The 22761-nt window shown below is 43.4% G+C and overlaps 1 protein-coding gene across 2 annotated transcripts in view; it reads left to right on the plus strand.

Annotated features, from left to right (window-relative positions):
* Pcolce2 (procollagen C-endopeptidase enhancer 2) overlaps positions 1–19271 on the plus strand; it is a 46878-nt gene extending 27607 nt beyond the window's left edge. For both annotated transcript variants that reach the window (XM_048452518.2, XM_048452519.3), the window contains exons 3-9: positions 80–335; positions 6307–6431; positions 9508–9644; positions 11867–12021; positions 16654–16737; positions 18385–18552; positions 18709–19271. In XM_048452518.2, the coding sequence (XP_048308475.1) occupies positions 80–335; positions 6307–6431; positions 9508–9644; positions 11867–12021; positions 16654–16737; positions 18385–18552; positions 18709–18839 (1056 nt within the window). In that variant the 3' untranslated portion in view covers positions 18840–19271. The remainder of the gene's footprint in view (positions 1–79; positions 336–6306; positions 6432–9507; positions 9645–11866; positions 12022–16653; positions 16738–18384; positions 18553–18708) is intronic.
* The last annotated feature ends 3490 nt before the right edge of the window (positions 19272–22761 follow it).

Consider the following 22761-nt stretch of genomic DNA (forward strand, 5'->3'; position numbering starts at 1 on the left):
ACTTCTGTCTTTAGGGCTGACGGGCCACAGATGTTGCTTTTTTGATACAGTTTTTTATCTGGCTTCTTTTTCTTGACAGGTCCCCGAGGGCAAAGTGGTCGTTCTGAATTTCCGATTCATAGACCTTGAGAGCGACAACCTGTGCCGCTATGATTTCGTGGATGTGTACAACGGCCACGCCAATGGCCAGCGCATCGGGCGCTTCTGTGGCACATTCCGACCAGGATCCCTCGTAGCCAGTGGCAACAAGATGATGGTGCAAATGATTTCCGACGCCAACACTGCCGGGAGTGGCTTCATGGCCACCTTCTCGGCTGCTGCCCCAGATGGAAAAGGTACCCGTTTTCACACAGGGGCAGTGACGATAATGATGGCGGGTCTTGGGGATTCATTACCTACTGTGTGTCGGGCGCCGTTCTTGGCACTTTATGTTTCTTCCTACAAAGCACAATGGCAGTTCTCAAAGAGCCAAGGGACGCCAACAAGTCACCAAGGACCATTCTCAGAAGTCAGTCCTTTTCAGAAAGTCCATATGTATTCTTGTAAAAAGTCAAATATTAAATTCATGGGGTTGAATGAGAAGCTTGACTTTACCTCATCCTCTGCAAAGGCATCACTAATGGTTTTTACATCTTTCTCTCCGTGTTTATTTGCATTCGTGTACTTTTATGACAGCTCTTTACAAACCTAAGTGAAATCACATATTTCATAGCTTTCTCGTTTTACTTGATGCTGTGTCTTGGGATATTTTGATGTCAGTTTGTAGGCGTTCTCCTAGGAAGCAGTTTGAAGGAAGACCACAGCGAGCAGGCTTACTGGATCCCCAGCCCTCTGCTCCAGGGTACTTGCTCGGCTGCTCTGGGTTTGACTAGATTGAAAAATCAAAAGAACAGGATTGAGGGCTGACAGTGCAGCCAGAGAGTTGAGAGAGAAATCCTGGCAGGGTGCTGGACAAAAGCATAGAGTTCAGAATATACACAGAAATCTACCCGTGTCTTTGACAGCAGAACTACAGTTTCAGGACTGAGGAGCTGGAGAGATGACTCAGCAGTTAGAAACACTGACTGCTCTTCCAGAGGACCTGGGTTTAATCCCAGCACCTATGTGACAGCTCACAGCTGTCTATGACTCCAATTCCAGGGGACCCAATACCCATGACAAAATACCAATGCACATTCAAATAAAATAAAACACTACAATTTAAGGACAAAGGCTCGAACTAGAAAATACAGAAATTGATATTTATAATTTACCTACCAAGTAGCCTGGAGATTGCAGAAACAGTTCCCCACAAATAGAAGTTACCAGGCTGAAATAGCAGCCTCTGATCACTGCCAGGGAGATAGACCGTTGAGCTGTAGCTAAACGTCTACTAGGAGAAAAGTGATTTTTTCACAGGACTAGAGCAGACTCTAGAGTATAATGCAGCCCATTCAATGCTACATATCCGTAGTGAAGAAAAAGGCAGTCAGGAGAAAACCATTGTAAACCAGAGGTTGCCGTTAGCAGAGGAATGCTTCATCTCTCTACTGGGGCATTTATTATATTTGTGCATTGGTGATTTTTCTGTAGAGAACTAAACCAAAGGGGACAAGTGGAAGTATAAGGAATAGACAGACAGACAGACAGACAGACAGGTTTGAGGAATGTCTCACTACAAGCAGCACTTTAAGCAGCTATTGTGAATTTGTTTCCTGAGTCCCAGTCACCCAAGAAGCTGAGGAAGGAAGATTTCAATTTGAAGGCTAGCCAGGGCTACAGAACAGACCCTTTACTGGGGCGGGGGAGGGGGGGCTGGAGGTGTGGCCTAGTGGTAAGGTGAGGGGTGGGGGGCTGGAGGTGTAGCCTTGTGGCAGAATGCTTGGTTAACATGTACAAAGTCCTGGGTTCAATTTCCAGTATTGAGGGAGGGAGAAAGGTTTCAGGATTTAAAAGGAATGTATGTAGAATAAAAATAAGAAAAAGAAACAGAAACTATTAAAAAAAATAAGATGATGATATTAGAACAAGAAAATACGGAATATGATATTTTATAATTTACCTACCAAGTAGCCCGGAGGTTGCAGAAATAGTTCTCCACAAATAGAAGTTACCACTCTGAAATACCAGCACAGAAAAAATTGAAGAAAATGGAGACCAAAAGACCAGAGAAGTAATATCAAATTGCCTAACATGTGTGTTTTATCTGTAAAACAATGATAATAGTACAGAAACAAAAATATAAAGGAAATGGCTTAGCTGCACCTAGATTGAGCAAAGTACATAAATTAATGCAGCCAAGAAGATAATAAACTCTAAGTAGGATAAATAAAAAGAAAATATAAAAATAAAAGATGCTTAGTCCTTGATAATTGAATTACAGAACTCAAAGGATAAAATTCCTAAAACCGTAAACTGAGAGAATGGAGAGCCGAGCTTGGCCTTCTGTTGTGAGCAGCAGAGGAGCAGAGGGCACTGTCATGGCACCCTCCAAGTGCTGGTGTGAGGATGCAGGTATCTTCTCCTGCCAGCTTTCCAACGGCAAAGGGAAGGGAAGCACAATGCATGCTGTGAATATCTCAGAGACAGTTTTATCCTGTGCCGCAGGAAATGCATGTCGAGGGAAATGATAGCAGCGACCGGTCTGAAGGCAGTGAAGGACGCCCACTGGGAGAGGTTAGCATAGAAGAGTGTGTAGTGTGTTGTCTTTTGATCTCTTTTCACGCGTCTTCATGACTAAAACATGAACATTGTATTATGGAAGATATCATTGTCTTATATTTGACCATAAAGGATGACTTAAATGCAGACACACACGAAAATGTCCAAAATGACCTCTGTATAGGCTATAATAAGTTAAATGTGTAGAACATCCATTAAAACCAGAAGACCTATGCTTAAGAGACAAAAGATTTAAATAGAATAACATACCGAAACTGCCCACTTAAAGAAAGCTTGAAGAAAGAACACATGTGAAAAAAAGTCTGAGCAAACTGAAAAAAATAGCAACAGGCACTCTAAACCCAAGACATCCATAAGTACACTAGATGTAAGGATTAAACACCCAAATAGAATAAAGCTATTGCTAGGACTGATCAAAAGCCAGTCCAGGCACATGTTGTCCGTCAAAAACCACCTGAAATACAAAGACCAAATAGACTGAAAGTAAAAAGATGAGAAAGACATTTACCATGTGAACTTCATCAAAATTAAAATCAATATGTATTAAATTATACCATTACAGATATGAACAGGCAATCCACACCACTAGAGGAAATATTCACAAAGTGTCAGTTTATACTCAGAACGCATAAAAATAGCACCCAACAGCAGAAGAATCTCAATAAATACAAACTGAGCCAAACACTTGTACAAGCATTTCATGGAGGACGCTATGAATGACCAATGTTGTTACTCATCCAAGAAATGCAAATTAAAACGGTGAGGGGCTGAGAGATGGCTCAGTGGTTGAAAGCCCTGGTTGGTCCTCCAGATGACCAGGAACTGTAACTCTCATCCCAGGAGAGCTGATGCTTCCTCTGGACTCTGTGAGCACTGCACATGGTGCTCAGACAACACATTCAGGCAAACACTGAATATACACACAAACATATTTTATACACATAAAATATAAATAAAATCTTAATTTTTTGATTTATTTTTATTATTTATTTATTTATTTTGTTTTGTTTTTCGAGACAGGGTTTCTCTGTAGTTTTGGATCCTGTCCTGGAACTAGCTCTTGTAGACCAGATTGGTCTCGAACTCACAGAGATCTGTCGGGCCTCTGCCTCCCGAGTGCTGGGATTAAAGGCGTGCGCTACCACCGCCCAGCCCTAAAATCTTAATTTTTTAAAAAAGATTGCAGTGAGGTGCCACTACTTCCCCATGATGTTGGCTAAAAATCTGATAACCTGGCGTGGTACCAAGAATGGGAAGCAACCAATGGGCTCACTCCTTGGGAGCTGTAAAATGACAATAAGACACTTAGGTGTTAAGAGATGTTTCAGTGCTGCTGTCTGTTTGGTGAAGTTAAACATCTGTGTCTATTCTGGCCCAGCAGTGCATTTGGGGGTATTAATGTAAAAAAATATAAAAATACATATCAACAGAAAAGATGCACACAAAAATAATCAGAGCAGCCTTGTTAACAACGTGCCAGTCAGCTTGACACGAGCTGAGGTCGCCCAGAAAGGGGACCCTCAACTGAGAAAACGCCTCCATCTGTAGGCAAATCTGGGTAAGTTTTTGATTAATGATGGATGTGGGAGGACCAAGCCCACTATGCATGGTGCCACCCTTGGGCTAGTGGTCCTAGATTGTATAAGAAAGCAGGTTGAGCAAACCTTGGGGAGAAAGGTTGTAAGCAGTATTCCTCCATGACCTCTTCTTCAGTTCCTGCCTTGAGTCCCTGCCTTGGCTTCCTTTCATCATGCACTGTGATCAGAACATGTAAGTCAAATGAAATCCCATCATCCCCCTGCCACTGCCCAAGTTGCTTATCACAGCAATAAATATCCCAAAAGGACACAGCCCCAAATGAACATCAGCAGAAGAACAGGTAGTAAGAATACTTCCCAGCAATCTAAAGTAGAAGCTCTGATGACGCCACTGAAAGACCCTGTCGGACATCACAGGAGACCAGAAGGCTGGCCCTGCGTGGCTCAGCTCACACAAAGCTCTGCCTTAGGTGCGTAAGGTGCAAGGTTTCTCAGGAGAGTGGCATGGCAGGAGTTTGTGATAGACAGCGTCTGTGTTACCTCAGGCGCGTGGCTCACAATGGGTGTGTTCATCTGTCAGTCATGCAAAGGTTAAGATTGTGAATTTACCTCCCCAACCCTGTGAAATTAAATAAAACAAGGAAGCAGGTGCTGGGGGTTGGGTAGCACGGGAAAAAAACAAAACCTGTAACTGTTGACAGTGGGTGGTGGGGACACAGAGGACTTTATGTTCTGTTTACTTTAAATGCTTGAGGTTTTCACTCATAGTTTAGAAAATATCCTAAACTCAATTCTTATAATATGATTTCTTAAATTTAAGCATGTTTTAAGAATCTTTTATGTCAAAGAAATACTTTGTTCCTTTAGTCTCAACTCAGTTATTTGTAAGTTAATTCTAAGTGAAATTAAATTTGTAATTTTATATCAAAATAGATTTCTAAAACTATTTCCTTGACTTAACAATATATACGCAATACATGCCAGGACATGTCAGTACATGTGTCTAATGTCTAAATTAAGATTCGTTAAATATTAACTGTGGTTGATTTTAGGTAGTGGGACTGGGGTAATTTTTTTACTTGTATGCTTTCCTATACTGCTGAAAGTTTATAAGCATACTTTTGGGTGGGCGTGGCTGTGTATATACATGGTCATGTGACCCTCCATGTGCAAGAAAGACATCAACCTCAGGTATTGCTCCCCAGGAGCCTCCACCTTACTTTTGAGACAGGCTCTCAGACGGGCATCTGGAGCTTGCCAGCTGAGCTAGACTGGCTAGCAAGTGAGGCGCCAGGGGCTATGTTCCTCCACCTTCCCAGGGCTGGGATTGTGAGCACATGCTACCATGCCTGGCATTTTTTACTGGGTTCCGGGATTCAAACTCAGGCCCTCAGCAGCACTTTGCCACATGGCCTATGTCCTCAGACTTGTAAATATGTATTCTTTTTATGAACGGAAGACCTCTAAGATTTATTTCGTAAGTGTTACTAGATGTTATATAGTAGTTTTATATATGTGTGTGTATATGTGTGTGTGTGTATAAAATATTAGATAATAGTAATGAAAATTGTGTATAATAGCTAATTTAATTTTTTACCATGTAACTTTAATAAATAACCAATGAACAATTGCCTTGAGAATTCTTAGAACCTGATTCCTTGCACTGTCTATAACTCTGAATGAGTGGGAATTTTTTGTTCAAAAAGAGGGGGAAATACCAAAAAAGCTGTGGTTCTCATCCTACGCCTTCCCTCTCTTGTGACATGCCAGGCAATGACAGAGTACTCAGTGAGCTGGCTGTAGGGATGAGGTGTCAGTTATCAGAGCAGTAGGAGGTGGAGGCAGGAGGACCAAAGCCAGACTCAGCTGCATAGTGCATTCATGGCTGGCCTAGGCCATGTTAGACCAACTCAGAAACAAACAAATTAGATGTGTAGAGAAGATTGTGTGATCATTTTCTTTTTAAAGAGAAAACTGAGCAGCTCCTCCCATTGCCTTGATGTGCTATGATACCCTGATGTTCTCATTCCTGACCTCCGGGTGATTGTACTACTGTGACCCACGTTAGGGTATAAACTTGTATGTTTTCCATATTTAATAACTTCAGGAGACAGGTACTGTGGAGGACGCCTTGAGAAACCTTCCGGCTCTTTTAAAACCCCCAACTGGCCAGACCGAGACTACCCCATAGGAGTTACTTGTGTGTGGCATATCGTTGCCCCGAAGAACCAGGTGAGGCTCCAGAAAATGTGGAGAAAGTGAGTATGTGTAAATTGCCCCCAGTGTGAGCCCCTGCCTCTGGGATTCGAGAGTTAAAGATGCAAGCGAGGAGAGCCCAGGTGGACACCAGTACTTATCCTTACAAAGACCCAGGCTAAAGTTGCCTTTGGCACTCTCTGACTTGCAAAGCCATGGATTCTGATTTTTCTATTACGTAACTATAACTTTCAAAACAGTTTTGAAAATACAAATTATAAGAAAATTCCACCTAGGACTGTGTAGCCCTGGGGCAGATGTGAAGCACAAGAGGCCACAAGCATCAGCACCTAGCAGTGTGGGGAGGAGGGGCCTCAGGCATGCGCACACCCCAACATCTCCTTTACTCAGTCAGTCCATCTCATCCAGGGCAGGCCCCACTCCCTGCAAAGCCAGGCAGCAGCCACAGAGCCTTCAAGGAACCCCCATCTCTGGTGATAGAGTGTCAGCTTTTGAGGATCGAGGTTGTTTGAAACAAAATGTGTGCAGATTCCTTATCTGTTCCTCTAAAGCGGTGGTTCTCAGCCCTCCTATCACTGCGACCCTTTAATACAGTTCCTCATGTTGTGGTGACCCCCAGTCATAAAATTTTCTCATTGCTACTTCATAATTGTTAAGGGATGTGATGGAAATACCCGGTCCGCAGGATATCTGCTATGCAACCCTAAGAGTCAGGACCCGCAGCGAGGACCGCTGCTCTAAACCAGTCTGCTGGGATCCAGTGTTTCAGTAGTTATTAATATGTGATTGCATGAATTTCTGACCTTTCTAGCAACCACCACATATCAACTGTAGGACAGAATTTGATACAGGAATAGATGGGTTTTTACTGTAGAAAATTTTAAAAATAAATTTATAAAATTATTATTGTTTCAAACACTACTGACTTTAGTCTAAACACCCTCTGGTGAGCATGCCAATACTGCTTTCTAAATTATTTGGTTGAGTTATTTTTATTTTCTGTGTATGAGTATTTTATCTGCATGTATGCCTGTGCACCAAGTGTGTGCCTGGTGCCTGTGGAGACCAGAAGAGGGAATCAGATCCCCTGGAACTGGGGTTACAGATGATTGTGAATGGCCATGTGGGTGCTGGGAATCGAACCCCAATCCTCTGAAAAGACAACCAATGTTCTTCCACACCGAGCCACCTCTACAGCACCATGATACTTGTCACGTGTTTGTTTTTAACATCAGTTATGATTCAGGCAAACCCACTATGCAAGTCACTGGGGTGAACACCATGTACATCCAAATGCAGACATCCACACTGTGACCATAGCTCAAAACTCAGTCTTCATTTAAAGACTAGAAATAGAGGCTTTTAGTTAATAATGAAAAACTACATGTCTGTTGAAGGGATTGCAGTTTATAGTAATATTTAAAAGTATATTTTTTAAATACTTAAAACCATTATGTAATTCTTGAAATTGTGCTGATCACTTGTCTATGACATTGTTAATATAACTGACCAAATAAGGTCAATATCATTAGCTCCCAAATTATGGTCACATCTCTTCTCTCGTGGTTCTTCCCTCATTATTGGGAATTTCGGGTTTGTTTGATATCTATCACTCAGCTGAATTTTTCACCAGCATTGAGGTATTTGGAACCCGCAGGCAGTTCTGTCCAAAGAGGAAAAACAGCAGGAAAATTAAACCCTGCAGAATTTCTGGGCAGTCCCTGGAATGTTCTTCAGATGCCTCTGGAGAAGTCCCAGCTTTCCCATTTCTCCTCTTAGTCCCTTTTAATCGCCTCTCCAAAAGTTCTTTCATTTTTAGGGCAAGAAAGTTCAGCCAATCTTTAAATGGAAAGTATTTTATTAGTTGCTGGTGAAAAGTCAGTGGCCCCAATGGAGATTTTGAAACATAGTTGAAAGCAATTTTTAGCATGACTAAGGCAGGACTCCCCCCACCATAGAGGCTACCTTCTTAGAGGCAGGTGAATATCACATGTATGGCACTTATGATGCAATCAGAATTGGCCTGTGTCCAACTGGAACACCATTGCTCTTGCTGCCTTTGCTCGGACTGATGTGCAAGCATCTTCTTGAGCTGGGAATGAATATCCTTCATCTAGTGGGAATTAATTTCCATAATCCCCCATGAATTAGCAGACAGGTCCCTGGCCACCTAGAGCCCAGCAAGACTGGATAGCCGCTGAGCACCACAGGTGTTAGTGACCCAGGGAGATTTTTCTACTGAAAATGTTCCCAGCAAAACTGCTTGTTAAGGGTGGCAGGGGAACGATGATGGTTTAGGAAATTAAAATGTGCTAGTCACATGAATGACGGAGGACACTATTCTTAGTACTGGGGGGGGGGGAAGGTTTAAAAACTCCCTTTGTGTATCAGTGCTTCTGTGCACCCTCTTCAAAAACCAAGCACGCCCCACGTGACGGCGCTTGGAGTGTGCGCAGTGCAGGCCTCACTCTTTAGCGGCTCTAGTCAGCTCCCAGGTCCCCGAACCTTTCATCCCAAAGCTGACTCCTTTACATATGATCAGAATATTTATCTCCTCTCAAAAGGAGAAATCTACACATCTCATGACCATGCACACCGTACACACATGCCACACCCACACGTCATGCAATGTGGGGAGCATCTTAGACACTTTTGATTTTTGTTCATTGTTTCACAGAGAAGAATAGATTTGGTATACAGGTCCCTTTATCACTCCAACACACACCCAGGTTTCAGAAAGAACCCCCCCCCTTTATTCTCTTTTTCTCCCTAGCTTTATTGAGGTAGAGTTGGCAAGTAAACATTGTAAATACCTACAATATAGAGTGTGATGCTTTGATGGTGCTTATCTTATGAAATATTACAATTAAACTAATTAGCATATCCCTCATACAACATGGTTACTCTTGTGATTGTGCACCTTGACAACGTGTAAAGTCTATTATCTTAGCAATTTTCAGATGTACTTTATTATTATTTATAGTTGCCATGATAGATAACCATATAGTTACCATAGAGTTATAACCATATGTACCACACAGTTACCATAATTTCAGGTTACTGACATTTCCATGCTGTGCGTTCCCTGAAGCTTATAGAGCTAAAGTTTGAGAAGTTCGATGTCGAGCGAGATAACTACTGCCGATACGACTACGTGGCCGTGTTTAACGGTGGGGAAGTCAACGACGCTAAAAGAATTGGAAAGTTCTGTGGGGACAGCCCACCTGTGTAAGTAGTGCCTATTTGTATCACTAATATTTTAAGGACTCTAAACCTACGTCCTACTAAATTCCCTAATTACCTTTATTTTCTGGAAAGCGTTATGTTGTTTGCTGGCAAAGGTTTGGGTCCCCTAACAGTGGAGCCCTGTCCACCAGCAACAGTGAAGACCAGGCACCCAAACATGGGGTCCAGCAGCCACGTGCACACATGGAGACAGGGCTGGTGGTGCCCCAGGGGCAGACGCCCCCACCCGTGTCACAGACCTGCTAAGGGGAGCTCAAGCATCAGGAAGAAGGAGAACTTCTGAGAAGAAAAGAAAGCCAGAGGCGTGTTTCCCTAGGAGGATCCGTGTAGCGCTGAAACACTTGTTCCTTGGTGTTTATCAGAATGCTGGAGGAAAACCATGTTGACTTGTGTTGTGGGCTAGCCTGGACTGGACACTGCCCATTGGCTCTGATGATGGGATGTGGGCATTTGCCCCTCACCTAGTCAGACCATGCAAGGCCAGCTACACTGGGGTGGGGGGGGGCATGGTGGGCGGGGCGAGTGGGTGGTCTGGGAACTGGCATTTGACCTGCCCCACCCCCACCCCTGTATGTACACGGTTAAATGTTCCAGACACTGGGGTGGGAAACGCTTTGTTTGCTGTCCTGAAATGTACCTCACTAAAGGGGAACTTGAGCTATTCTGAGCTCCCCATAATTCTGCTGTCTGATGCTTATGCCCTTTTTTCTGCTTCCCCAATTGAGGGCTATGTAAGGAACTGTGATTCTAGTTAACTCGCTGGCCTGGGTCGTCAGCCCCTGCGGCTCTCCTGACCCCAGTTTTAACTCATTCCTTTTGTTATCCCTTTATTTCTTAATCCTCAGTCCTCCTCCTCGAGATGTCCGGAACCCCGATACAGCTGTCTGGGCCAGACTTCTTTCCCGCTAAAGGGGGAGAAACATCTGCCGCTCAGATATCTTGAATGATTTCGATGGCTTTTTCTTCTCCCCACAACCATTTTGAATGAAAAGAATATATTTTCTCTATTTGCTGGACACAGTGTCTCTGTCACCAGCCCAGACATGGGCTAGCAACGGGAGAAGCAAGGCCAGATAAAACTCCTGGGTTTGTCATATGCTTTCAGCTTCTCCGCCCATGTCTCCCCTTTCTAGTTATTCCTAACATCAGCTTGTAAATGCAGTGCTGGGTCCTCAGTGCACTGTGGTCCTGTTATATTTCCACAAAGCACCACAGCAAAAATCTAATTTTGTTACTAAAATACTCTTCCTTGAAAAAAAATCAATTTCTGATACAATGTCTCCAAGTTAGTTCAAAGAAAAGTCAGGGCCTGGTCACCAGATGGGCACCTGCCTGTGTAGGCCAGCCTGACCGGATTCCATTGTTTCCTATAGGGAGTGCTTGTAGCAATTTATCATTTAAACAAGATTAGTGTGTTTTGTTTGTAATTGTATGTGAGAATCATGTATAGGGAAGTTTAAAAAATTTATTTCATATTTCCTTTTTCCTTTTTTGTTTTTGTTTGCTTGCTTGTTTGTTTGTTTTTCCAGGCAGGGTTTCTTTGTGTAGCCCTGACTGTCCCAGATCTCACTCTGTAGACCAGCCTGGTCTCGAACTCACAGATATCTGCCTGCCTCAGCCTCCTGAGCACTGGGATTAAAGGTGTGCACCACCACCACCCAGCTTAATTCATGGATTTCATAAACAAGTTCAAATGTTTCTGTTGCAAGCTTGAATCCCTGAAGCATTCTTTACCCGGTCCTAGCTGCTTTGGGGACAGGAAGCGTAGACGGAGGTCATAGGACGCCTGCTTCTGTTGGCCCCACACTCGCTTCGCACAGCTTTCTCCCGAGTCAGAGGCAGGGACCTGTTCTACAGAAAGAGGATGATAATAGGGTCCTTATGAAGGTCTTGTATCTAGGACTTGTATTTTTTTCAAGTGTTTTGCATTTTATATTTACAGCAAGTTGCTAATCTATTGTCAAAAAATGAAGAGAAAGCTAGAAGTTTTAGCTGGGTGTGATGGTTCACACCTTCAGTCCCAGCACTTGGGAGGAAGAGGCCCAAAGGTCTCTGAGTTCAAGGCCAGTCTCATCTACAAAGCAAGTTCCGGGATAGCTAGGACTATACAGAGAAACCCTGTCTCAGAAAAACAAAAACAACAACAAAGAAAGAAAAAAAGCTGCAAGATTTGACATTTAACTTTCAATGTGTTTCTCTCCTAGGCCGATCCTGTCTGAGAGAAATGAACTTCTCATTCAGTTTCTATCAGACTTAAGTCTAACAGCAGATGGATTTATTGGTCATTACAAATTCAGGCCCAAAAAAATTCCCACAACTACAGCCGTGCCTGTCACCACCACGCTCCCCGTGACCCCAGGTAAGCTCTGCTGTTTGCAAGTTGGCGCTAATACTTTAGTACTCTAAGAAGAAGTCTTCGGAAGTAGAAACGCTTCCTATTTTCAGGCAAAATAAGAAGGTACCAGAAAGAGAAACAACTAGATGAAAACTTGAGTGAGACGATAATGAAATTTAATGGATAAAAGAAAGGCAGGCAAGAATGCTCACCAGCTAGTGACTTGCTTTAGCCATGGGCGAAAACAATGGCCATCTAAGATTTACAGGCAAGCAAGCTGATTATAAAATAAACACTATCTTTACAACCTAGTGTTCCTTTACATAGCAGAATTCTTTCCTTCATTGTTTTTTTTAATTTAACATAGTAATTGGCATGTATTTGTGACATAGAATTTGATCCATGCATACAGTGTACAATGATCAAACCAGAGTATCATTTCTGTCTCCTTAAATATTCACCATCTCAAATCTGAGCCATCTCTTCTAGTTCTTAGAATATATAATACAGGGCTGGGGAGGTTCTGCAGGAAAAGGTGTTCACTGTGCAAGGGTGGAACCTGGGTTTGCTCCCTGGGCCCACCTAAGTAGAAGAAGAGAATCCCAGAGTCACCCTCTGACCTCTGCCAACACACCACCCCATAACAAATAGAAGTTTTTTAAACTTACTATTTTAACTGTGTATGATACAATGAATTGTGTAGTCACACTACAGTGCTGTTGGATTCTAGAACATTCTTCCTGTTCATAAGTTGATGACTGTGGTCCTGGGTCATCTTTTCTTCCTTCTCCCTTCTATCTTCTTACAATTTTTATTTTTATTACAGAAAATTCTATTTTAGGTTAATGTTCTAGGGCCTTGATATCTGCCAGTTTTTAAAAATAACTGGTTTAAAGATTTTTGGGATTTTTCCACCTCTTAGAAGATGATATATATAATGGAGTAAATCAAACAAAACTGTTCACTAATTACAGAAGCTGTAGACAGTTGTGGGTCATGATCTAAGAAGTTACAAAGGCAGTGGGGCCTGGTATCTGGTCTCTAAGGCCTAACTAGCCATTCCACCCTGTGGGAATTCAAGAACTCAGATTAGAAACCTCAAATTAGGGCCAGGATTAAAGTGAGAGATAATAGCTAGGCTTTTTGCCCTCCTCTGATAGAACACAGGAGTGCCCTGGAGGCTAAATAAAGCTTGGTACTAAATGAATAGTTTACAAGTTAACAGCTTTTGTATGGCTAGGATTTTACAGCTTTTCCCCTGTTAGATCTGAGTTTTAAAAACCCAAGTTGAAGATTTAATTGCAGATTCTTTAGCATCAAAATAAACCATAAATGCAGAAAACTTCACCATTATAGAATATTATAGCTTTCTGTCTGTCTCAATTTATTCGAATAGTTAAAGTTTAACAAAATGAGCAAAGATAGAGACTCTAAACAAATTTTACTTTCTATGAGTGCTCCTGCTCCACAAATCAGCCAGCTTATGGCGCCCTGCCTTGTGTAGTGAGCTTTCTGGACAGACCCACGGTGCTAGTGGCTTTCTGGCTTTTAGCTCCAACTTGAACTTTCTCTAAAACTGCAAATGTGGGTTGCAGCGAGCTCCCAACCATCTCGTGACACTTAAACGAGAGCTTGTCAGGCTCAGCTTGCCTTGAGCGCACCCTCTGCTTCAAGCCTATAGTCTTCTGGTTTGCCCAAGCTCATCCTGAGCATCAGTGGAGGTTCTCACGGTCGCCTCTGCCTTCCTTTATCTTACCTTGTCACTAGCATCTACCAACCCAGCATGGACCACATCGTGAATGAATTATAAGGAACAAGACGATGAGCATGCTCTTTAGCTGTTTGGCTAAACTATGCTGTGACACAAATACAGAGCCCAGCGATGAGCGGGGGGACAGGGACAGGCCCTGTGCTAACTGGACAGTATCTCCCAAGTCGCTGGGGGGAGCGGTTTCTGTTCCCTGAAGCAGACTGGGAAGCAGGAGCCACAAATGAAGGCCTGAAGTGCCTCTGAGGCATGTTATGCAGGCAGGCATTTGGGCCACCAGGCCAGAGAGGGAGGTTTATATAGAGTTAGGGTCATGAATATGCAATGAGACTTGCTGAAGAGATGGCTCGGTAGTTTAGACACCTGTTCTTCCAGAGGACCTGATTTGATTCTCAGAACCCACAGGGTAGCTCACAACCATCCCTAACTCCAGTTCCAGGGAATTCAGCCCCTCTTCTGACCTCCAAGGGCACCATACACGCATGTGCTGCACTTACATGCATTCGGGTAACAGCATTCATACACATAAGAAAGTAAAGGCGTCTTTAAAAGAGGGAAGTATCTACCTTGGAGAGATTCTGGTACAGGGAGGAAAGAGGCTTGAACTGAACTGTGAGGAACTCTGACTTAGCAAAGGAAGAGGAAAGACATGGGCAGCTCAGGCCCTGGAAGGCGACGCCTTCAGCAGAGGTGGTCAGTGACTCTCCTGTTGATGAGACAAACTGGGAGGGCTAAGGTGTTTGTGTTTAAATAGGTGGTGCAACGCAGGCAGAAAGCAGCCAGGGTGGGGCGGGGAGCATGTGGATCAAAGTGAAGAGACAGAAAGTTCCAGCAACTCATAGCACACATTTGGTCCTTAAAGGAAAGAGAAGGGCACTGAGAGGCGAGCACATTGATACCAGTGTGGTAGTGACTAAGGGGACAGAAGGATCAGAGGTGAAAATTTCTGTCACAAAGGCTGTAGGCTGCATACTCCATACCCTAAAGGCTTGGACCAGAGAAGCTAACCTCCTCCCTAAGAGAAGAAACAAAGGAAGCGTGAGTGTGTGTGTGTGTGTGTGTGTGTGTGTGTGTGTGTGTGTGTGTGCTTTAACATTATGAGACAACCACCACAGATGCTGTTGAGTGTGTTTTCTGTTGGCGTCTACTGCTGGGCTTGTAACCTACCCTTGAGAGTCGTTTGTTTCCCCAGTGAGACTCCCTTGGATAAACTAATTTCTGTGTTTTTGCAAGGTCAGGAAACTTTGTAAATACAGTAAAAATGTGATGGTCACTCAGTGCAGTAGACTCTGCCCCCTGGAATCTGAACCGAGGTGTTTGTTTCAGGCAGTGTTGACTGGGGTGATGAGGCCTGACTGTCGACTGAACAAAGCGCTGAGTTCGGACCCAAAGCTGCAGTTCCCAGTGAACCTCAGGCCAACACTGTCACAAACACCCCAGATATATATAAATTGAATTATTATAATGCAATATATATTATAATATAATATAATTGAATTAGGTTTTGGCCACTGTACATTCAGGAACCTTTTAGCATTGCCAAACTCTTCGTGACCCCCTCATTAAATTACAGAACCCCATATAAGCTGCAGTGCAGTCTTAGCTAGGGTTTCTATTGCTTTGATAAAACACCATGACCAAAATCTCTTTACTTCATCGTACATATTGTAGCTCACCATCCAGGAAAGTCAAGGCACATGGTACAGAGGCCATGGAGGAGAGCTGCTTACTGGCTTGCTCGCTCCTTGAAACTTGTTTAGCCTGCTTTCTCATACAACCCAGGACCACCAGCCCAGGGATGGCACTACCCACAGTGTATGCTCATTAGTCAAGAAAATGCCCTAGAGATTTGTCTGCATGCCGGTGTTATGGGGGCGTTTTCTCAGATAAGATTGTCCTTTCCCGGATAGGTCTCAGTTCGTGTCAGGGCGACAGTTTAAGCTGTGAACTAGATGCATTGTTGCCTCACTAGTTAGGGCAAATGTTGCCTATGCTCATCAGATGTCACCAGCAGAACAAAGTCACCACCAACTGAGAGCCACTGTGGTTGGGTCTGATTTTACCTATAACTTGTGCCTCTTGATGGACGAATCCAATAACTGTGTTACATCTCAGCCCTCGAGAGCCTTACAGCCAATACTGCATTCAAAATACTCAGTGATTCCTGGCATCAAGCCTAACACTTCACATGTACGTAACTTTCCTAAGCTCCTGAACAATGGCATCTATGTCACTGCATATTTTAAATAAGAACTATTTACGAAAGCACCTCATGAGAACGCTGTAGAATTCCTCTTGTGAAGAATTAACCTGTGCTCCGTCAGTTCAGATTTGTCATGTTGTTTCCTTGGTTTATGTTTGTTTGTTTGTTTTTCCTAAGCTGGGCGCACAGGTCAATTCTGTTATAGTGTAAGGTTCATATAAAGCATTGGTTCTCAACCTGTGGGTCACGACCCCTTTGGCAAAACTCTACCTCCCAAAATATTTACATTATGATCATTAACAGTAGCAAAGTTACAGTTATGAAGTAGCAATGAAATAATTTTATGGTTAGGGGTCACCAAACATGAGGAACTGCATGTATTAAGGGGTAGCAGCATTAGGAAGGTACAAAGGAAAGAGAGAGCAAGGCTAAATTTGGATTATCTTTGATCTCAGGTTTAAAATTCAGTGGAGAGTATTGAGTTCCTGTGAGAAATAACAGTAGTTGGTAGCATGAAGAATTTCTCTGCACGGTTCATAATTGTTTCATTGCAGTGGTGGGTTGGTGGCTCAGGGACATGAATGCTGATTTCAGGTGACCAGATTCTGCTATAAACACCAATTATACTGGAATTCGTTTTCCTGAATCTCATGACTCCATTCTTTGAATTTCTTCTTTGAATTAGGTTTAAAACCCACTGTGGCCCTGTGTCAGCAGAAGTGTAGACGGATGGGGACTCTGGAGAGCAATTATTGTTCAAGCAACTTTGGTAAGAAACAGAAACCAGCCTCTCTCTCTAATGAGAAACTTGAGACTGTGTGCTTAATCTCCAAGGCATTCCCTCGGCTTGGCTGGTGGTGGTTCGGCAACACCAATCATTTACCCATGGAAGCATAGCCCTGTCTACCAGAGTGTGTCCACCTGTGCTCTTTGAACTGTTTGGCTTCACGATGAGAAGAGTAGGCTTTAGAAACAGTGCTCCCTTCCCCCATATCAGTTTAATAAGTTGACTCTTACACATGACCCTGCCACTCTGTATTCTGACTGACTTCATGAAAAAGCCAGTACAGTTTTTTTGCCCTGTTTCTTTCTTATGCATCAGAGAATGATTTTCTCACATCTGGGATTCAGCTTAACTACACTAAATGATTAAACTCACATTCAAAAGCTGGCCTCTCTCAGAAAGAAGCTTGTCTCAGTCGCGGGGTTCCAGCATGCTAAGGAAAAATGCGAAAATCTGCCGTCCGTTTGACACTCTTGTAAACTGGACCCCGAGGAGGAAAACTCAGGTGCTTGGGTTTCTAAGGGACTTTTCCCAATTAGGAACTTGCATCATCGTGAAAAGCACTCAAGAACCAAAGACGCCAAATTTAATATTATCGGGAAAAGACAGATGCTGCACTCAAACAGGTTATCAGGAACAAACGTGTCTGCCCTCCCAAAGTTCCTGCTCACTTTCAGTGCCATAAGTGGCAACGGCCTGGTGCCCAGGGACTGTCTTGTAGGGAAGGGGTGGATCTTACTGAGTTCAAACGGCTGCATAGAAATGTAAGCAAACATTGCCAGGCGTATCAGCGACCACACCCAGGTTAGTCTTCTTCGGGAGACGGGCGAGGAGTTGTGTCTCTGTGCCTTGGGAAACCCCCCCCCCCCATCTTCCTTGGCTACAGATGACATTGCACAGTGACCACCATAACCAGGAGCAAAGGAAGGTGTGCTAGGACTTGAGACTCTAAGAGCCTGGCGTATTACATAGCGCTGGGGCTCACACTGCCCTGCGGCATTGCTACCTATGTCTAGAACTAGATTTAGCCTATTGTCTATGCCTCACTCAGATGGCACAGTGACCAGACATTACCCCCGAGGGACAGTGAGTTCTCAGTTGTGGATGGAAACCCTCACCGGGGGCAGTTTTGGGTTCTATTAGGGAGTGCTAGTACAAACACACAGCTCACTCTTAAGTTATACCTCAGTTCTCGACTTTGATTTTCTAAATGAAATAAACAGCTAAGTACTCATAAGTGAGGTTCATAACTCTATCCATTAAGTGCCAATCTATCCACAGGTTAGAATATTTTAAGAGGGTTTCCATCTCTTCTCCTTCCTTCTTCTTTCTTCTTCTTTTGGTTTTTTGAGACGGGGTTTCTCTGTGTAACAGTCCTGGATGTCCTGAAACTCACTTTGTAGACCAGGCTGGCCTCAAACTCACTGAGATCCACCTGCCTTTGCCTCCCAAGTGCTGGGATTAAAGGCGTGCACCACCACTGCCTGACTCCACAATCCTTTCCTAACCTGCACTTTAGCCACCAATTTTGAGCACTCTTTAACATTAAATTCTCATTTCTGAAATGTAAAAGATTGAAAATCATTTTCAGCTCTGTTTGGATTTGCCGTCACCACCCACTTTTCTCTACAGTGCTAGCCGGCACCGTCATCACAACGGTCACCCGTGGTGGGAGTTTGCACGCCACAGTCTCAATCATCAGCATCTACAGGGAGGGCAACCTGGCCATTCAGCAGGCTGGCAAGAACATGAGCGTCAAGCTCACTGTGGTCTGCAGGCAGTGCCCGCTGCTCAGAAGAGGTGAGGACGGAGCAGACAGCCTCTCTGAGCCAGGCAGAGGCTGGGGTATGGAAGTGGAATTGAGGTTAACACACTGTCCACTTCTGATGGGGAGGGAAGCATTCAGTCATGAACATAAAGGGAAAAAACATTTATTTTTATATTCTCTTTCTTTAGGTCTAAATTACATTATCATGGGACAAGTGGGTGAAGATGGGCGTGGCAAAATCATGCCAAACAGCTTCGTCAAGATGTTTAAGAATAAGAACCAGAAACCCATGAACGCCCTGAAGAACAAGCAATGTTAGCCTGAGCTCAGCCACTTCAGCTGGACTTGTTTGTCACCTCTGAAAGATCTCTTCTCCCCACATAGAAAAGGCTCATACAGTTTAACACTGTGCATTCTGAGAGATGGGGCTAAGTTGCTCCTCACGCAGTGGGGGTGTGCCCCACTCCAGCGTGGCTGGTGGGAATTCCGAGCCTGTGCTGTGAGGAGCCGTTCTCGGAGACCCCTCCCACCCGCTGCCAGATGGGGACAGCAGCAAGCACGGGCAGCTTGTATTATACGTCTCTGTAGAAAGATATTCTAGAATTGAGTTGTATGAAGATATAAGAAGGGTTTTATAAAGTGCAATATTTATAATGATATTTGGTTACCTTTAAGCATTTGCTCTGAGGTGTCACATTTTTCTCTTGCATTTTTAAAATCAATGCTTAATAAAGTATTTTAAGTGATTACACGACAGCCAGTAAACTTGTTCTCCCAGAAAGTATAGCTGTGGCACCCCTCCTGTTTAACAGGGTTCACGATGCTATTTACACATAAGGTTTTCATTGTGTCAGTTCAGAGCTGGCACTCTAAGAATTCCAGGGATGAGACTCTGATGCAATAATGGCAATGAATTATAATCTCTGTCTGCAAAACCAGAAAGGAGTCCCTCTGACAGCCAGTCCAAACTCCTTCATTGTGTCTGAAATGGAAGATATATGGATTTCCCTGTAATGCACTTCTCATCAGAGAGAGTACAATCACCTAAGAGTCCTAATTCTAAACACAGTGCTTACAGTGTCACTAGAAAAGCCTCCCCCAATCTCAGGAGAAAGCCGCCTTCCCACTTGAAACTTTTAGTACTAAGGACAAATATTTAGGCTTGCATTTGCTAGACTAAGCAACAAGGTAACGTGACCATTCGGTCGTGAACTCCAGAGCCTTTCCTTGTCCATACCCGTTTTAGCAAATCAGACTGTAGCCGCTGAGATGAACTGCTCGAGAGGCAGCTAGACTTCAATGGGTATGACAGTCTGCCTTCGAGGGAGCTGCTGGCCAGGGGCTGTGAAAGAGGGTGTATCGTCTCCACCCAGAGATGCTGAGAAGAGCACTGTGAATGAATTAAGGCATGGGGCATACTGTCTCCTATGGTGGGAATAAAATTTTAGAAATAAGGGAAGCTCTTATTTTGGATGAAAATAGCAAGTCCCAGTTCTTGACCTGACAAACATTTACGTGGCAGCAAAGTATTAATGTAAGCTGAAAAGCTGTTTTGGCGACCGACCAGGTCTAAAAGCAATTAATAGGAGTCAACTAGAGGGGTCAGAAATTGTTCTAAGTGCTCCTGCTGAGATGTCCATCAGCACCAGGACCTCACTGGCTGAAGAAGAGGATGAGCTAAAGGACCCTGCTGGGGCTGGGTGGTGGCTTCTCTGGACAGTGCCACCTGGAAGACAAGCCTGCTAGTGGAGTCCTGTCAGGAATGCACGTTAGGGACACGGGGGTGATCACACCCTCTTGTCACTCAGCAGCCACTTCTTAATGATGTGCTAGGGCAGCTTGTTGCCGTGGCACCAGGATCACGGTCACAGTGCGAAGACTCTGAGCGGGGTCTGCAGTTAGAGTGCAGCAAACACCGAGGACAGTAATCTCAGCTGTTCATTCCATTGACAGCTCTGACACAAAACGTCTGCCAAGCGGTCTGAGCTTAGTACGTCCCACACTGGCTGGTCTCTAGACTCCGTTGTTTAAGACAGAGATAATCAAGTTGAATAGTAAGGCTATTCTTCCAGCAAGTGTTCTAACTTCTGTTATAAGATCATTTATTTAGACAGTTTCCTTGTTTATAAACGGAGGGGGCTGCAGTAGGCACATTTATCCACTGACTCCTCTAACCAGCTTATATATAGAAAAATTTCAATACTTTCCCACTTAATGTACCATGAAGTAAATTTTAAAGAACTATGTCATATAGATGGATACCTTTCCCCAGCCATGGTGGATAATTGGGGATCAGTACCAAAAAAAAAACTAAATAAAAATAACAAAAACAATAATAAAATCTTAGGGTGGAAATTAAATACTAAAGACAACTAAACACTTTAAATTTTATGATTTTGGGGGGCTTGAGAGATGGCTCAGTGGTTAAGAGCATTGGCAGCTCTTCCGGAGATCCTGAGTTCAATTCCCAGCAAACACGGGGTGCCTCACAACCATCTATGGTGGGATCTGGTGCCCTCTTCCGGCATAAAGGTGTACATGCAGATAGCACCATATACATAAAATAAATAGATCGTTTTAAAAACCTTTAAATTTTATAATTTCATAAATGACACAAACTAGGAAGTTAGTCAAAGAAAAACAGTAAACTTTTAAAGGGTGGGAGAGCCAGGCGTGGTGGTGCTTGTTTGTGAGTTTGAAGTCAGCCTGGTCTACATAGTGAGTTCCAGTTAAGCTAGGACTTACATGATGAGACTCTGTTTCAAAAATAAAACAAGCAAACCAAAAGCCTAAAAGGCAGGAGTCTCCTAAAAGGCAGGAGTGGGGGTGGGGTTGCCATTAATATAGCTGCTAGGACTTTAAACCTTAGGACCTGAGTCTGGATCCCCAGTACCCTTCAGAAAGCCATGTGCCACAGCACTGTAAGCCCAGCACTGGAAATAAAATATTCTGAAATAGGGAGGCTGGGGAAACTGAGTCAGGAAGAACCATAGAGCTTGCTGGAAACCAGCTGAATCAGTGAGCCCCAGGTGCAGTTAAAGACCCTCAAAGAAATAAGGAGGAGAGTAAACAAAGGTAAACTTGTCATTGATCTCTGGCCTCTACACACACATACACACGTGTGCACACATGCAAACATATACACAACACACACGCAACAAGGGGAGAAATACGCTTAGAACAGAAATTGAGTCAAAAGTGGTTATAACTAACAGACGACGTTAACAAAGCTGAAAGTTGCTCCTTTAAAACAACTAATATAGCTCAGAAAGCTTTGCCAAGATTAAACATAAAAACAGTAAAGAGTAGGGGCTGGAGAGATCGCCCAGGGGCTAAACGCACTGGCTGTTCTTCCAGAGGACCCAGGTTCAACCCTCAGCCATCTGCAACTCGATTCCAAGGAATCTGACACCCTCTTCTGGTCTTTTTGGGCACTGCATGCATATGGTGTATAGATGTGCATGCAATAAATTACCCATACATGTAAAATAAAATAAAGATAAATAAAGTTTTTAGAAAAGAGAACCAGGTAAAACCAATTTTGTGAAAGGCTGAAGCAAGGAGCATCACTTTTGCCAAGAGAAAGAGGCCAAATAGTAAACTGACACACATACTTCCTCACTTCCCCCTTCTAGCAAAGTGATAATACTTAGATGGCATTATGAGCTCTTTATGCCTACAGGTTGGAAAACATGTATGAAATGAGGAAAAGTGTAATTCCTGGGATTCAGGGATGGGTGCTGTCTTATAGTACTACAACCACTGAAGACATCCGATAAGTATTTTAAGATCGATTGTCCTTCAAAGAAACTTCAAACTCAATTATCTTTATTTGTAAAGTTTATCAGGCATCTAAGGAACAAGAACTGTGCACCTAACACAAGCCATCTCAGAGTATATGCAAGGAAAGAACTCGGGCACTTTCTGTGAGTTTAATAACCTTAATTCTAAAAGTTCAGCAGACAGTAGGCCCCAGGGAAATATCCAGTCTCATTTCATTTAGGAACATAGGTGCAAAAGCTCTAAATAAAACCTTACCAAACAAAATCCATCAAACAAATAGATGGAGATCAAGTAGGGCTTAGCCTAGGAATGCATCCAACAGGTGAAAAATCAGTGGGTATACTCCAGTGCCCTAAGAGTTTGGTGCAACTGAACACTCAGAATCCTAAGAGCTCTACACGTCTCTTTTGGTACCATTCTTCTCAGATGAGATATATACACTAAGATCATTATATATA

Source organism: Myodes glareolus, chromosome 4 (assembly GCF_982192425.1).
Source record: "Myodes glareolus chromosome 4, mMyoGla1.1, whole genome shotgun sequence".
Lineage (NCBI taxonomy): Eukaryota > Metazoa > Chordata > Mammalia > Rodentia > Cricetidae > Myodes > Myodes glareolus.